At 43.8% G+C, this 13,768-nt stretch overlaps 1 protein-coding gene across 1 annotated transcript in view; it reads right to left on the bottom strand.

The window, feature by feature from the left end:
* Snrk (SNF related kinase) overlaps positions 1 to 13,768 on the bottom strand; it is a 34,121-nt gene that overhangs the window by 4,464 nt on the left and 15,889 nt on the right. The window contains exons 2-4 of the mRNA XM_034483678.2: positions 7,896 to 8,037; positions 3,582 to 3,794; positions 1,321 to 1,455 (exon numbers count right to left, since the gene is read on the bottom strand). Coding sequence (XP_034339569.1) covers positions 1,321 to 1,455; positions 3,582 to 3,794; positions 7,896 to 8,037 — 490 coding nt within the window. The remainder of the gene's footprint in view (positions 1 to 1,320; positions 1,456 to 3,581; positions 3,795 to 7,895; positions 8,038 to 13,768) is intronic.

The following is a 13,768-nucleotide window of genomic DNA, read 5'->3' as shown; positions in this document are numbered from 1 at the left end:
AGCTCAGCCCTGGTGAGAAGAACTGGAACTGGGTTAATGGACTTGAAGGACAGAGTCCTGGGGACAAAGCTCTGCTCTAACAGACAGCTCTGCTACTATAAATGCCTGCACTCTTAATACCCACACAAGGGAACTGAATAGCAAAACTCTTAACTAAACACCGTCTTTCAATCTGGAGTTGCCTGGGGAAAGGGTGGACAGCAAAGGCATTTACAGCAGCCACTTTGTGACCTACAGTTGTAAATATGTTACCACAGACATCTTCCCCCAATCTGGAGCAACTGTAGGGGAGGAAGAACTGCCTGCCTCTGCCACTGCTGGAGTTGGGTGTTCAGTGGGGCTTATAAGGCCACCAAGTGGGGAAACAGCCAACCAGTGAGCACTGAGCAAGACCTGCAGTAGGAGCTAATGCAAGGGGCCATGGAGAAGCAGCAACAACATGGCGGGATTGCAGGCTTGCCTCTTCTCCCCTTTCTACCAACTTAAAGCAAAACCCAGAGGACCACAAACACCTGTGGGTACTCTTCCCTTACTGGCTGTCACTATGCAAAAATGACAGTTTGTCACTCATCTTTCCTGAGCATATGATGTGACTCACCGGTCCAAACTGTCAATAATTGGTAGAGCCCGTCAGGGTAAAGAGCACATCTTAACAGAACAGAGAGGCAAAAGAAACTGACAAAGGCTGATGCCACTGAGTGCATGGAGGGTACTGCCTGGTGAGAGGTCGGTGACCAAGAGCTGTGTGGGTGAATGTTCTGAAATCCAGTCAACAAAAGAGGGGTCGTAACAACCCCCTTCTGCAGGGCACGTAGGCTTCAAGGACACTGAGGGTTCATTCCACCAAGCAAGCCTGAGGATCAACTTCAGTGAGGGCTGAACTTCAGTCGAGGTCAGAGACCTCAACAAGAAGCCCTGATGGTCTAATTCACTGAGCCCCTTCTCACAGCCTCAGGAGGTCAATGGAAAATCAGAGATGTCATGTTCCTGAAATCCAACAGCTAGTAAGTCAACTAACTGATCTAGCTGTCCAACCTCTGAGATCCTAATTACTCCCTATTTAAAAAAAATTCTTCCAAGTGACTACAAGGCAATCTACACTGCTCTTAGAGGAAATCTTAAGGAAACAAGAGTGAGATGCCTAGGTATTGGGAACACCCACTGCACATACAGCAGAGAAGCGCGGTGCTACCTCTGTGGAAAGCACCCGTCAGCCCCAGGAGGCCGAGGAGCCTCCCACGTGGAGAGCTATGAACCATCAACCAGCAGCTCCCCACATCACCATGCTGACTCACTAAGATCAGTGAAGGCATTCCTCACCTGAACTGCGCCTTGATGTTGCTGGGGCTTGCAGACCTCGTCTGTATTTCTTTCTCTTGCTTTTCTCTCAGGATCCTTTCAGCGAGTAAGAAGTAAGTGGCGGTGATGTGGTTGTACCTGTTGGTTTCCAGGGCTCTGAGGGAAGAAAGCAAACACAGTTAGAAGCCACACAACTAGGTTTTATACAAGATTAAAAAAATAATATCACCTAATGAAATCCAATATCTGGGAAGCTTTTAAAATCAGACAAAAATACAAACTAGAAAGAACAAAACACTGTAGTTGTTTAGGTTGTGACTGAAATCTGAATAAAAGTGCTGTGATGAGTGAGGAAAGAGCACACTGCTACCGTAGCCGATGGTGCTGGTGTCCCAGACCGAAGAAGAGGCGCTGAGGTTCCCACAAGCAGTGTGTTCTCTGAAATGTGGCTGGCCTGCAAAGCTGGGTCTGCTGAGGAGGATGCTTTGCTTCTGTGAGAAGACTGGGCTGAGGACCAGGCCCATGCTACCTGAGGCGCCAGCTCTGTGAGCAACAGCCAATCAGGATGGTTGGAATGATTGTACTCTTGCATTCACTATAGTTTAGGCACTGGAGAGCAGTCAGTGCAATCAAGAGGGGGCTACTCTCACCCTCTCCTGAGTACAATCAGTGTGTTCCTGCATCCATTTAAACAGCAATGCTCACAGGACACCATGCCAGGGCAGGCACCACGGTGACTTGCTGCTGGGGACCTAACAATAAAAGTGTATGGCCTCGCCCACCTCCTGCAGCTGGCTGTCAGGCAATAACCTCACAAAGCTTAGAAACACTCAGGTCTGGTTTCTATAAACCTCTGGCCTGACAAACTTCAGTGTGCATAAGGAATATGGGTATGAGACCACTATAGAGGAGCAGCAAGAAGTACAAGTGTCCTGCACCTTCTCAGGTCATTTAAATGGCTGGGCACAAACTTATAAAAACTCACAAGCACCTGCGTCCTACAGAAAACTAAGGCCAAGTTCAAAGCCCTGGCTTTATTTTTTCGAATACTTATTTTTACTGCACTACAACTACTCTAGAGGGGTGTATCCTTTCTGCAGATATGACCCTTCCCAGAGACTAGAGCTCCCACTGGGCACATCAGTTACCCACTACCCAACACATAGGCTCTGCATGACCTCCCAGCCTGTATCAATCTTTTTCCCAGGTCAGAACATTGAGATGCCACAGTCAGATCTAAGTGGCCATCCCATGGTTACCTCTGTCTTGCTTCCCTGAGTTGGGGGTATCTGTTTCATTAAGTACATGAAGTAACTGCTCTTCTCCTGTGACTCTGCTCTGTTATTTTCAGATAGGACCTCTTACTGTGACTTGTCACCAGAGCAGAGCAGATAGACAGAGCAAAGCTGCTGTCACTCTGCTTTCCAGTCTGCACTACTAAGGTTACGAAAAATGGCTCTTATTTTGATAGATTTCATGAGCAATTAAGTAATTTGCAGGTTCCGGGTGGTGCAGAGAGGCCCCGAGGAGTATGCAGCAAATCCTGTAGACTTGGGACCACTCATTCCATCCTGCTAAGTCCAATGCAGCCAGAGGCAGTGTGTGACAGCCCTACTGGAGCCACCCACAAGATGCATGCTGAGCCTGTCATGATGCTGATCTCTGCACTCACAGAGGGACCCAGGAATGATGGGGTCACTTCCACTGACACTGTGTCCACTGAGACTAATCACCCGACTCCATCCCTCCTCCACAGGGAACAAGGCCTGACAACACCTGACAATGGCTTACCTGTCCACTAGAAGGAAAGGAACACAAAAGATCACACACGGGGCGCTGGCCTGGGGATGCCAGAGGGCTGCTGGCTGGGAGCTCCATCTGTGCTCTGGCTTAGGTGGAAAGTCCCCATAGGCTTGTATTTGAACACTTGGTCCCCAAATGACCTTTAGGAGGTGAAGAGTTGCTGAAGAAGTGAGCCATGGGGGCAGACCTTGAGGCTTTACAGCCTGGCGCTACATACTTACTCCCTGCTTCCTTCCTGATGGCAGAAGCAGTGTGACTAGCCGACCTCCTGACCCTGCCACCGCACCTCCCCACCAAAATAGACTACATTCCCTTCCACTACAGGTCAAAGTTAAACCCTTCCTCCCTTACAATGCTCCTAGTCAGGGAGTCAGTCACAATATTAAGAAAAGTAAACAGCATGACCTGTTAGTGTCTAAAGATGACAGGAACCAAGACTCCTAGACCCCTGACCCCAGTTCTGACAAGCACAGACGTACTCTACGATGGTGTCTCGGTCTGCGATGTCCCCAAGCACCATGCGCTGGATGATGCTATTGTGCTCTTCCTCTGAGAGGTTCTTGTAGGACACGAGGGGAATGTTATACTTTGTGGCTGGTGAGGGGTCCACCCCCTGGAGCCAAGGGTGGCTCTCAATCTCTTCCAGAGAGGCTCTCCTTTTGGGGTCTCTCTGCAGCATCCGCGTGATCAGGCTGTGAAGAAAGGTAGCCCATTACTGAAGCAAACTGTTTGCAAGGACTAGTAATGATGGCCGTTACCAACAAGCACTGTTTCTTACATAGTCACAAGCAATTTAACTAGGTTCACTGACAAATGAGGATCTGGAGCTACTGTATTTATAAAAATTATTTATAAAATAAAACAATCTCAGCCTCTTAGTGTATTGATCAGATGTAACTGACAATGAAAACCTCTACCTGCTGCTGAAAAACAAGTGGGCGGGCCCAGTGTACACAGAACACAGCACTAGCCAGCTCGTGTCATAGGAACAAACGAATGACTCTCCCGATGAGGATGATACCATGTAATACATTTTTACAAGTGACTGGCAAAAAATAAACGTGGAATACTTGATAGCTATAAACAGAGTGAAAGCAGGGGTGGATCATGGGGACAAACTGCTGGCAGGTGGCCTGCATTGCTTGGTAGGCTGCACCAGATTCCTGTGACTGGACACAGTGGGCAGTAGCTGCTGACAGAAGGTCATGGAAAGCTCTTGGAAAGAAAGAGGACTCCATCTCAATGCCCAGTGAGAAACAAGAAAGAAATCCACTGTTTGGAGGAAGTTGAGAAGGAGGATATGTGCTAACACTGGTTCTAGAAAACGCGTAACTCCTTTCTATAGACTGTAACTGAATTCTGAACAATGCTTCAAAAACTGGCACAAAAAAAAAACAAAAAAACAACAAAAAAAAAAAACCCACAAAGGAAATAAGGTGCCACAAGCAAGACCCTGACACACAGCAAATCAGAATGCAGATGCTGGAACTGCTGAACACACAGCACAGACTTCCACTGTTAAATGTGCTTAAAACATAAAACAAAACTCCAAATATGACCATGGAAGAGAAATAGGCAATATTATGCCAGACAATTAGAGAGGAAAGATCAAAGGGTGCTTCTAAAAGTGAAAAAAACCTCTGAAATTAAAAAAAGAAAACATGAACACAGTAAGGAAATTAAATGTAAGAGAATTCATGAAATATAAAGCCAAGTCTTTTGTATGTAATACATGAAATAAAAATGAATGTTATTTGTATGTAATAAATGAAATCAGATTTTGGCTCTAGGCTAAGATAGAAAATACCAAGAAATGGAGATGAGACAGAGTGGAGATGTCTAACACGCACACAGCAGAGTTCAAAAGGATATGAGAAACGAGGAAGAGGGCAGCATATCTGAGAAGGTAATAGCTGAGAATTTTCCAAATTCATGCAAGAATGCAAATCATAAGCTAGAGAACCTAACGGTCTAAGCAAATACACAGAAGCTCCAAGAAAAAAGCAGAACCCTGAAGCAGGAGCTATAAGGTGGACATCTAACTTCTCAGTGAAGCAATGGATTCTGAGAAACACTGGAAGAAACATTTTCATAGCTGAGAAAGAAGAACCAGAGCTTCACACTCAGCAGAGACTTTCATGGTCACACACAACACAAAGCCACCCCTAAAGAAGCATTAACCAAGAGACGTTTCCCAAAAGAAAAGCTGAAGGATTTAATTTTGGTGGAAAAATATAATTCAGCTGAGAGGGGCTTAGCCAGCTAGTCTGGATGATTATGAACAATATCTGACTATATATTAACTCATAGAGTTAGAAAAATGCTACATATTGGATAACAGCTAAATATTAGGATTTTAAAATGGTTTAGAAGACAATAGAGATAAAATATTAACTGTAGATTTTTAAAACTAAAATAATAGCATATGCCTCCCCAGCTAGCTGAGGATGAAGCATAGGGTGGAAAAGGAAAACCCCACCACCCAGGGCAGAGTCAGGTCAGAAGAGATGTGTGAAGAGATGCCCCACATCTGCAACTACCACTGAGCTCAACAAATCCAGACAGAACAAGCTCCACAGCTGAACACACAGAAACGACCACAAGATTCAAGGAAGGTGAGGAAATGCCACACAGATTCTGGTCCAGAGAAGACAGCTGTGGCTCTCTATCTACCACGAAGAACTAAACAAGAACAGAAGGCTGATTTAATTCATCAGGAAGACAGAGCAGTTTGCAACTCACCTACATCTAGTAACTTTATCTCAAAACTTTCAAAGCAAAAGCTAACAAACTTTAAGGAATAAGATAAAGCCACCATCACAGTAGAAGATAATCTCAGAGATAACTGAAGCAGTGAAGAAAACTCTAAATGCAAACAATTTTGAACAATTAATGAGCTTGACCTTAAAGATGTATATAGACCTCTGACACCAATTTGAAAACACATTCTTTCAAAAACTCAATTCTAACAATTATCCTCATGATAGGCATAAACAAACCTCAAAAATTTGAAAACCTGGTAATATACAGACTATATTCTAACTTAATAATCAAAAGCAATAGCTAATTAGAAATAAAACCACTCTGTAAACAAGGCAGGCATAAAATAAGACAACAAAGACTAGGAACTACTTCAAGTTTAATAACAAAGAGGCCAACTTGTCTCAGAAGCATTTTTAGTCCTAAATATTCTAATAGTGAAGGGGATTCTGTGAGGTGCACAAAGTTCTGAATAAGAAAGCAGCCCCTCATCAGGCAGAGAAATACTGACAAGAGGACAGAAGACAGTACAGCTGTGAGGTAACAGCATCAGAAGCCAGTCCTAGGACAGACACAGAGGAAGCGACAAGCCGCAGACTGATGACAAACAGGAGCATCCATGCAGAGCGTGGCTCCGGCAGTAGAGGCATCACAGTCACCCAAGGACACACACTGGAAAGCCAGATAAAATGGATATTTTGTTTTTGTTTTGTTCTTTTCCCTCATCTGAATGGTCCCATAGTTATTAAAAATAATCCTCTAGAAGAGATACATAGAGGCGATGTCTCAGATCTTAGGAAGGGAGCATGCATATTATCTCTGTAACTGGTGGGCTTTCAAATGATGCAATTGATGTAAAGTGAGTAGACAATGTTCTTGTTTGTTTTTAACTGGAAGCAGAGAAGATAATCTTGAACTAAAATATCTAACCTGCACTCATACACCTGCTTCCTAAGGAAATAGTAAGAGCACGTGTACCACTATACATGCACGTACACAAGCTTGTGTACACACACACATGTCCACACAGAGGTGCATGTGCCCACTCACACTGGAAGACATGTGATCCAGCCTAAAATCAACAACAACCAGTACAGGAGACAACCAAGTCACAGAGAAAACCTATATGCTACCCCTAAAATAAACAGCCTCCATGTGCTCCATCCCCAAATTGCCACCATCAACGGCACCATCAACACACACACACACACACACAGCCTGTGTCCAGCCTGAAGTATACGCTTTACACTATCACTTCATATAGTTTTCACAGTAACTGCATCAAGTACACTTTTCCACTGTCACATAGTAAGCAGAAAAGCCAGTATTTAAGTCTGTAGAATTCCATGCCTAAGTTGGGGCTCCACCTGAAAGAGAACCCTCAATCATGCATAGCTCTTCCTTACAGCTTGTCAGGAAAAACTCAAAACTTTGTTGATAAAGAAGAAAACGTGTTAATCGGTAACTACACTCTTAGCTGGTTCATTTAGAAATATCACAAACTTCAAACAGCCCTTTCACAGGATTCTCTCTCACACACAGGTGATGGAGAAACCCAATGTGCTGGTCAGTGCTGGCTGCCTACAGTGGTGCACCCCCAAGCACAGCCTTTACTGTGGAGGCGTGTGACTATAAGACATGCTGTTATTAAGATGCACTTCCATGACACAGTCAGGAGGCACCATGTAGTGACATGTTCCTGCCGAACAGGAAAGCTCAGCTCTCTTCTGGAGGCTTCAACAGTCCCACTCCCACTCCAGCTTTTTGTCACCGAAGAAAAAGGCAGTGGCCAGAAAAGGTCTTAACCTCTACTCTGGAGGCTGGAAAGTAAAAGGATTTCTTGAAAACAAAGGTAATTCTCCTGTTGAATTTCTTACCAAACACTAACATGTGCCCCAAACAACAGCAGCAGAAACTAATCTCATAAATGATGGCCGCAAACCCTTGCAGTGAGGGTATGCCGGTGTCCCTGATGTGTCGGCGAGTCAGTGTCTGGTTAATGGGGTCACTTGATGTGCATGTGCTTTACTTACTCCCTGCACCCTGCAGACACACGGGGCGGCACAGTGTACTTGCAGTCCATGATCATGGTCAGTGTCTCGCTGTCGTTGGCTTCTTGGAAGGGAGGCTGCCCACACACCAGCATGAAAAGGATCACACCCAGGCTCCATATGTCTACAAACCAAAGACGACATTTCAATACCAGAGCACCTAGAAGACTAGGAACATCAGCAAGAGGCAAGGCAGGAAAACACGTGCTGTATTCTTAATGTAAAAATATTCAGAGCACACCACAAAATCTCAACAGAATTGGGTTAAGCCTTGTCTGATAAGAGAACTAGGAAGTAAGTATTCCCAGGCTTCAAAGCCAAGGGACAAGGTCCGCTCTTCCCTGACTATAGTGCACCCAGCATCAAAGATAAGATGTCAAAACTGTGAAACTGGAAAGGATTTGCTTGAGGTCAGCATTACCTCAGTTGCTCTTGACCTCATTCTGGGGTAGTGACTGGGTCACATAACTTCTGACAGGTATAAAGGAGAAAGCTGAAGCTCAGAGACACACAAAACACAGTTATCATGCAGATAAACAGTGAGAGCTGCTCATCAGAACAGGGAGACAAGGGGGTGGAGGAGCACAGAGACAGCCCAGCTGTTAGCACAGGCTGCTCTTGCAGAGGCCCTGAGTTTGAGTCCCAGCACCCACATAGTGGCTCATACCCCCCTATAACTCCAATGCCAAAGGATCTGACGCCCTCCTGTGGCCTCCATGTGCACTGCACTCGTGTTCACTACCCTCCCCTCCCCTAACACACACAGTACTTTCAAAGTTTAAAAAAAAATTTTTTTTTTTAAAGGAGAAAGAGTGTCTTGTCATTAAAGTAACCTAGTACTGCCCAGCTTTGGACAAACTTCTGTCCTGACAGGATCCTGCCCAGTGTGAAGCTGTGGAAACTAGTGCTGGAGGAAACAGAACAGTAATCAACATTCTCTCTTGTCTTTAAACAAGCCTGTCAGTGGAAAAACAAAAGTGATGCTTTTTTTGAGCTTTTTTTTTTTTTTTTTTTTTTTTTTTTTTAGAAAAAAAAGGGATTTAAAGAAGGCATCACAAAATTTTCATTCCAGAAATGAAAATACAAATATATGTGTGCTAAATACACACACACACACACACACACACACACACACACACACACACAGAGCTCAGAGGAAAACCTAGGCACTATGGGGCCTGCCATGCCATCACACCTGTAATAGGCAACTGCTATTTTCATGTAAGCCTAAAACACCCAAAATAATGGAAGTTCAAAGATAGGAAAATTAAAATTTGTTAATCATTTCTTTGATTTAAATGAAAAAAGGAGGACAGAAGTGAGAACCCACCCATTCCCCACAGTGTGGCTTCTCAGGTGCAGGTATGCTTATGAAAAGCAGTCAGACAGCAGCAGAACAAGCCACTGACATTAAGACACATACAGACCACTTGGTCTAATCCCTAGGGTACTAGGGTATGTCTGGCCCGCTCTTGGAATGCATGAATGGTCTGACCCTCTGGCTGCCTTGTCAGTGCATCTCTGAGGTCTCTAACTTAAGTAACTTCAGTAATGACTGACAACCACACTTATTTAAATAGCCATTAAGAGGTATTTAAAACCTTAAGGTATTTAAAAGAAATGTATGTATGGCTGATATTTAACTTAAACTCCTTGTGTGAGTTTTAAGAGATTTATTTATGTGTATGAGTGTTTTACAAATGTGTGTGTGTATGTATGTATGTATGTATGGTACATGCATGCAGTGCCATGGAGGTCAGAAGACAGTGTTGGATCCCCAGAAACTGAAGTTACAAACAGCCGTGAGCCATTACGGTCATGGATTCACCTTCTCTTTCTTCTGTATGTTGCCTTGGTTACCATGTATTAGAACAGCAATACAAAAGTAACTAAGGCAAAGGTTGTTTCCTCAAGCACATGACCTACTTTTTATCGTAGCATTTATGTTAGCACTCTGTCTACTGTGTGTTAGAGGGACAACTAAAAAGAGCTACACAACAAGCAGACCCCAAGTCTGGCCAGTGCTTAAGTAATTTCTCCATGTGGAACTGCTTACAAGTTGAGGAACTTAGAAATATAGCCCTGTACTAAGTAATGTGAAAAATTTTGAAGCATTCAGTTAAGGACCATACAGTAGGTACCACAGCAGGCAGCTTCAGATGTAGGTAGCCCTCTCAGAGATGAGGGACAGCACTAAGCATGCACAGGCGTGCTGTCCTTATCATCCAGTGTATCGTCAACTATGTACAGAATATATGTACAAGGCACTCTGTAGAGTCCTCACAGTGTACACATGGGAATGTCTGTGTGGGCACCACTGTAGTCTCTTCTGTTGCTGTGGTGAAACACTGGCCAAGAGCAACTTACCAGAGGCAGGGTCTATCTGCCGGACACTTTGAGGTCACAGTACATCACTGAGAGAACTTAGGGCCAGAACTCAAACACAAAGTTGATGGCAGAAAGCCACAGAAGAACACCATTGGCTGGCTCACTCTGGCTCATGACTAGTTAGGGTCTCCTGCCCAGGTAATGTGCTACCCACAGTAGACTGGACCCTCCTATATCAATAATCAAGACAATCTCTCAAAGATATGATGTAGAGGCCAACCCAATAAAGACAACTACTCAACTAAGACTTCTGGTGATTCTAGGCTGTGTCAAGGTGACAGTTAACACTAAGACAGTCACATACCAATACTATTAGCATAGGTAGACAAGAGACTTGAGTGTTCTGGAGTTTGATATGGGGTGTCCTGGAACCAATCTTCTGTTGACATTGAGGACTTTATTTCTACTCCAGATTTGTTTCTTTTCTCTCTTTTGTCCTTGAATAATTTTACTTTTTTTCAATACAGGGGCCAAAGGAAAATGATAAAAACAGGCTACCAGCCAGGCACAGTGGCACACACAGAGGACCCCAAGCTGAGGTCAGCCTGAGAGAACTTGTCTCACAACCAAACAAGCAGTAATAACAAATAGTCCACTAAACAAAAGTGGAATATTCACAAATGATCTTAAAATGTGTGGATTTAGGCTGGAAAGATGCTTCAGTGAGTAAATGCATGTGCTGCAAGCATGAAGACTGGAGTTTATACTCCAGAAATGAACGCACATCAATGTCAAATGGGCAAGACAGCCACCTGCATCTATCTTTGGAAGATGGACACAGTATCCCCACAATAAACTGTCTAGTGAGATTAGACATATCAGGGTATTCTGATGTGACTGAGAGACTCCGCTTCATTGAGTAAGGTGGAAAAGCTTCCGTGGGCAATTTCAGGACATCAACCTTGGGTCTCCATATATGTGCACATATACCACATATGCATGTGCCCACAGACACCAAAAAATAAAAGAAAAAAAGTGTGACAGTAATCTATATCCCTAGGAACCTGCTGTGGGGAGTGAAAGGGTAAACACTGAATCTTGCTAGGTGTTCAAAGGCGCTGAACTGCCCTTCTTAGCAACAGTAGGCATTGTCCCAGGCAGAGCAGAGGCTGTTGACCTTACAAGAGTCTCATTTCACTGAGGAAAGCCAGAGCGAAGCTCCCAGAGGCACAAAGGCAACAAGAGGAAGGGAAAAAAAAAGAACCCACAAAAACAAAAAACAAACAGAAAAACCAAAAACAAACGATGGGATGGTGGGAAGGACAGCAAGGAAGGCGTCAGGTAACAAGGCACACTGCTGAGGATTCCAGAACCTCAGTCCTTTCATGGTTTGAACACATGGCCCCTAGCAAGTGGTGCCATTTCCCAGGGTTCAGAGCATTTAGGAGGGGGGATAGAAAGTACAGGTAGGCAATGAGGCATGGCCTTGATGATGATGGACTGAAAAGTCATAGACCCGCCATTCATTTCTGTTAGGAATTTTGGTCACAACAATACAAAATATAATACAGACAACTGGTACCACTAGCGTGGAGATGCTGTGATATACCAGGACATGATATTAGAAACTGGTTTGTGGAAGAACAGAGATGAGTTTGGAGGCCCAAGATAGGTAAGCCCTAATATTACCTAAGTTCTCATGACCTAAGACAAATCTTTCCTCACTTAAGTTGTTTCCTTCAGGTCCTAACAAAGGTCCCCAGGAGCAGGCATCTGGTATGAAGGCCAGCGCAGATGACAGCAAAATTACCTCTCACAAATTGGAGAGGGAGGTGACGTTATCTTCATAAAAATTCATTTCAGTATTATTCTATTTTTTCCATTAAAAATTTTAATACAATATAACTATAAGCTCCTGAGCCTGAGGTGCTAGTAACTGCAAGGACCTACCATCCAAGTCCAGGCTGGAGAAACTGGGACACAGAGAAGAAGCACCACATTACCATCATTTTAAAAACACAATATATATAAAAAAAAAAAGCAAACAAAACAAAACAAAACAAAAAAAAAACCACAATAGCGGGACTGTGTGCAGATATGTTAACAAACAGAAAGCATCCAAAACCCAAGTGTGGTAATGACATTTTGATTTCAGTCCCAACTATAAAGGCTCTTGGTTGACAAAAATGGAAAAATAAATGCTTACTTAGTAAATAAAAAAAAAAAAAACTTTCAATCTATGGTAACACAGGAAGAAGAGAGCAAATCTGAAGTCTGGTGTTAGAAAGGATGGGAGTCACTGGTAGTTCTCAGGAGAAATAGAAATATAATTCCCAAATGCGTCCAGAAGTCTCCCCTACTGGCACATGGTAGGATTATCTATCACAATACAGTCGAATGGTGCTAATTCTCAGGCTGATGTAGTAGAGTTTATATTAGAAAGTCCTTTTAGGAAGGCTGCCAAAAGATCAAAATGAAAACAGACAGACAAAAGAACATGCCAATTTAAAAAATAACTTCTAATGTGAATTATCTAAAATAAAAATAAGAAAATAATAAAATGAGAAGAATGAGAGGTTTCACATAGAAACCTCTATTATTTTTTCCTCGAGCTTTCTTTTAACAGAACTAGTCAGGAGCCAGTAAGTAAACAGAACCAGAATGCTCTAAAGTCACTGCTGATGAAGCAGCAATGCCTACACCATCTCCTATATCTGTTAAAATGTACACCCCTTCATTCAAACAGCACTTACTAGCAACCGACATGTGACCTGTGCAAAGACACCTGGGACTATTCCCAGAAGTAGGAGGATCCTGGGGACCTACAACAAAAGCTGGTCCCTTGTTTCCTGTGTGATAAGTCTGACACTTAACTGCCTATAGTTTACCATACTAAATTCCGATTTACCCAGCAAGAGCTACTGGTCTGAATCCAGAATCACCTGGAGCGCTGGTTACTGAAGGTTCTTTCCTGCAGCAAACTAGGTTTGTGGTTAGTCCTGAGGAGAGCAAAGCTAGCACAACAATGACTGTTAGGTTATTTCAAGAGACTGCAAACAGAGAAGCTGGGCCAGGGCTACACTCAGGGGTAGGTAGGGTGCTTGCCAGGTATGACCAAAGCCCTGGCTTTGATCCCCAGCATCACAAAATGGCAAAGCCAGAGCAAAGCAGAAGAGGGTAGAGGAACCTAGACAAGCCTCTCACATATGCGGCACCCTCTGTTTCACCATTCTCTATTTTGAAGCATGGTTTCAGGGGGAAGCAGTCCATCCTTAGCAGAGCCAGGAGGAGTGGATCACCACGGCTGTCTCCACACTTCCTTTCCAGCAAGACTTGAGCAAATCTAAATGCTCCGTGCATCTAAAAATCAATGCCTCCTGAACTAAGCTATAGACTTTGTCCCAAATTGTCCCCATCTGTGGCCCAGCCTCATCAATGACACTTCTATCCTGCATCTAAGCTTAGGAAACAGCACTGCCCATTTACTCTACAGGTACTCTGACTCCCAAGTCAAGGACACAATTCTA

The sequence above is a fragment of the Arvicanthis niloticus genome, chromosome 21 (assembly GCF_011762505.2).
Source record: "Arvicanthis niloticus isolate mArvNil1 chromosome 21, mArvNil1.pat.X, whole genome shotgun sequence".
Lineage (NCBI taxonomy): Eukaryota > Metazoa > Chordata > Mammalia > Rodentia > Muridae > Arvicanthis > Arvicanthis niloticus.
The sequence above is the reverse complement of the archived record's forward strand: the minus strand, read 5'-3'. Positions and strand labels throughout refer to the sequence as shown.